Source organism: Stegastes partitus, unplaced genomic scaffold (genome assembly GCF_000690725.1).
Source record: "Stegastes partitus isolate 25-593 unplaced genomic scaffold, Stegastes_partitus-1.0.2 Scaffold1843, whole genome shotgun sequence".
Classification (NCBI taxonomy): domain Eukaryota; kingdom Metazoa; phylum Chordata; class Actinopteri; family Pomacentridae; genus Stegastes; species Stegastes partitus.
This window is the reverse complement of record NW_007579574.1, coordinates 13689-16713: the sequence shown is the minus strand read 5'-3', so window position 1 is coordinate 16713 and position 3025 is coordinate 13689. Positions and strand designations below refer to the sequence as shown.

The following is a 3025-nucleotide window of genomic DNA, read 5'->3' as shown; positions in this document are numbered from 1 at the left end:
AAAGCTTATGGAGCCTACTTGATGCAACAAAAACTATTCATCCTGCTTGAACCACACTCATCAGCAGAGAGGGCTTCACACATTTAAGCCGTACACAGCGTAGCATCGCTGCCTGTACTCCTGTTTGCTCCTCTGAACTTCATGTGTTCAACATCTACCGTCACTAACAAACTACGGATAAGTACTTTATACAACTCTGATTCATGTAACAAAGCTAACTGTAGGTCACAGCATGTGTAATACAAAGTGAGAGTGAATGTGATGAACCATCCCCCCACAAAAAAAATACTGTTTAATTAAATTAAATTGAAAGTCTATGTTTACATTTATGATATTTACATATCAGCTGTAATCTGTTAAACTACAGCTGTATAACTGCCAGGAGGAACAGTTCCTCCTTGCAAAAAAGCTGATTTATGGTTGCTTGCAGGTACCTTTGCTCTACATTAGTGGCCTCATAAATCATCTTAATGCATGTAACGGTTTTACCCCCAGTTAAGACTGACGGTCCCATTGTGACTGTTGCTTTTTAACTTGTTTATTTATCCAGATCTATTCACAAACTACCCATGTGCATTATTTGTGGATTGAAAACAAGCCTTTGTGTGTGGTAGGGATTTGCACCATGATTGCAGTGTCCTGGTACGCGGCCAACATCACGCAGCAGTTCTTTGACCAGTTCTATCCGGGGACGAAGTAAGTCAACACATTCTGCATTTGCAATTAGTTTGAAGCAGCAGAAGGATATAAATGAATGTTATGGTGTCTCAGGTATGAGATTGGAGAAGGCCTGTACATCGGCTGGTCTTCAGCCACGCTCGCCATCTGCGGAGGCTCGTGTTTGCTGTGCGCCTGCAAACTACAGACCCCCGGTGAGAAAGTGTGAGTATCTGTTGCTGAAACATCCTCCTGCTGTGTGTGGTGGAGTTGGTGCATGCTGTCCTGACTAGAACAGGTGTTGTGTGTTCCAGATCGTACCCATACCAGCCATCCTCCAGAGGACATGTGCTGTCAACTGTGGCAACGTCTGCACCAAGCAACTACGGACGAAACGCATACGTCTGAAAGGTCACTGCACAAGAGGAAACGCTGGTTTATTTACCGGGAAAATGAAGAGCCATGGAGCCTAAATGCAATATGCATGTATGTTAGAAAACACTGATTCTGATGTAATGTTGGGGGTTTATTAGCTTTACATAATGTAAATCTTTTAATGAGTATTTGTAGAGTTTATTGCTTCATTATTCCAGCATGTATCCACTTATTTACTTTGTTCATACTGGCCAAATAAAACGAATGAACATTTTGACATCACAAATGGAAAGCAAGTGTGATAGTGCTGATCACTGTTAGGATTAGCACGAGGAATACAAACAACTTGCTGACATTTAACATGTTTACTATGTGGTGGTAATCCCAAAATAGGACAATTTCTTTCTTGGCGAAGAGAAGGAACAGGTTTGAATTACTTTGACTTATTTAATAGTTGATAAAAGATGTCTTGATTGTGAGAAAAGAGTTCAAGAAAGCAAATGAAATCTGAGCCTCTGACCTCAAGCCAGTTTGATAACATTATTCTGAGGGTTTAAGATTATTTTTAACTCTTTTTTATTACAGTTTTTTACTCTAACTACAACTAGTAATACAGAACAGTCGGGAAAATTGAATCCTCTGATTATGTTTATTTGTTTTACAGTTAATGGTTTGCATGTAATCTATACAGTTTTTGTTCGTATATAAATGGTTGTAATTCTTTGTTATTCCTACATATCCTCAAACCTGCCAAACATTTCCTGGTTGAATAACTTTCTTCAGAATAGCTCATCTGTGGTGGATAATCATCTAGTTTGTTTATCAAACGCTCAAAAAGCGATTTCCACCATGAAATACGATTGAGAAGTCTCTGCAGTCTACTTTATGATCTGGCTGGGCTTGATAGAAATAAAGTTTTTATGTCATATCTTTCCTAATATATCTGTTATAGGATGTAATTCTATTACAAAATGTTTAAAAGTCACAATAGAAATTTGCCATTTTCACCTGCATCTGTAACCAATAACAGCTGGATTCTATATTGGTCCCATATTCAGTCACAATCACGACACACCAGGAGTTTCATGCAGTGGGGTTTCATTCTGCCTCCAACTATGAATCAAAACACTTCAGTTCCAGAGTTGAAACAAAACACAAGACTGGTCTTTATGGTTTTATGTATTTTATTCTGTTTTGGCACGTGTATTTTTTAAAATGAATGTATGTTATACAGTTTTCTTCAGAGTGATTTTACATTTGTTCCTGTGGCTTTTGATATGTTTTATACACATAAAAATAAAAATCATCTTCAGTGACTGGGTGCACTTATCTGTGGGAATGTTGATGGATTTCTCATTTCCACAAGTGATGAACAGAACTGTTGAGCAATATGACTTATTAGCTTTAAACAAAACAAAACAGAAAACACTAGCTTGCATGCTCAAACAAAGGAGCACTCGCTTCCAGAACCTACAGTTTCAGCAGACTTCAATCTTCAGAGCAGACAGAATCTTCACTAAGAACATTTGACTCGTGTAACTAAAAACACGAGTCAAATGTTCATAGCGAAGATTGTTGTCAGGACTTTTTCCTTTATATCCCTGTTAGAAAATATGTTGAATATGAAAGTGATCAAAGAGCAATGTTGAGAGAACGCCATCTTCCAAGACTAACGGCCAACGGACCTTTTAACTGTGACTTTTGAAGTGCCTCATATGGACTGTTGGTTAAATACGCCACCTACTGGAAAGACCCGGTGCCACATCTGTGAATGAATTCTCTTTGGTCTGGTCACATTTAGCTGCTGAGAAGTGTTTTCACGAACATCACCACATATTCAGAGATTGATTTTGTTTTAACATCTGATACTGATAAAAAATGATACATAATAAGAAAATAATTTTACTACTTTGAAGTGAAAAGTGACAAAGACGTCTGCAAAATGAAGGAAGGTCACAGATTATTAAATTGTAAGCAAATGAAGAGTTTATAA

The 3025-nt window shown here is 37.8% G+C and overlaps 1 protein-coding gene across 1 annotated transcript in view; it reads left to right on the top strand.

Moving 5' to 3' along the window:
* Positions 1-1065, top strand: part of LOC103372849 (claudin-15-like) — a 3814-nt gene extending 2749 nt beyond the window's left edge. Inside the window, exons 3-5 of the mRNA XM_008302594.1 lie at positions 615-696; positions 772-882; positions 972-1065. Of these exons, the coding sequence (XP_008300816.1) occupies positions 615-696; positions 772-882; positions 972-1065 (287 nt within the window). The remainder of the gene's footprint in view (positions 1-614; positions 697-771; positions 883-971) is intronic.
* Positions 1066-3025: the final 1960 nt, after the last annotated feature.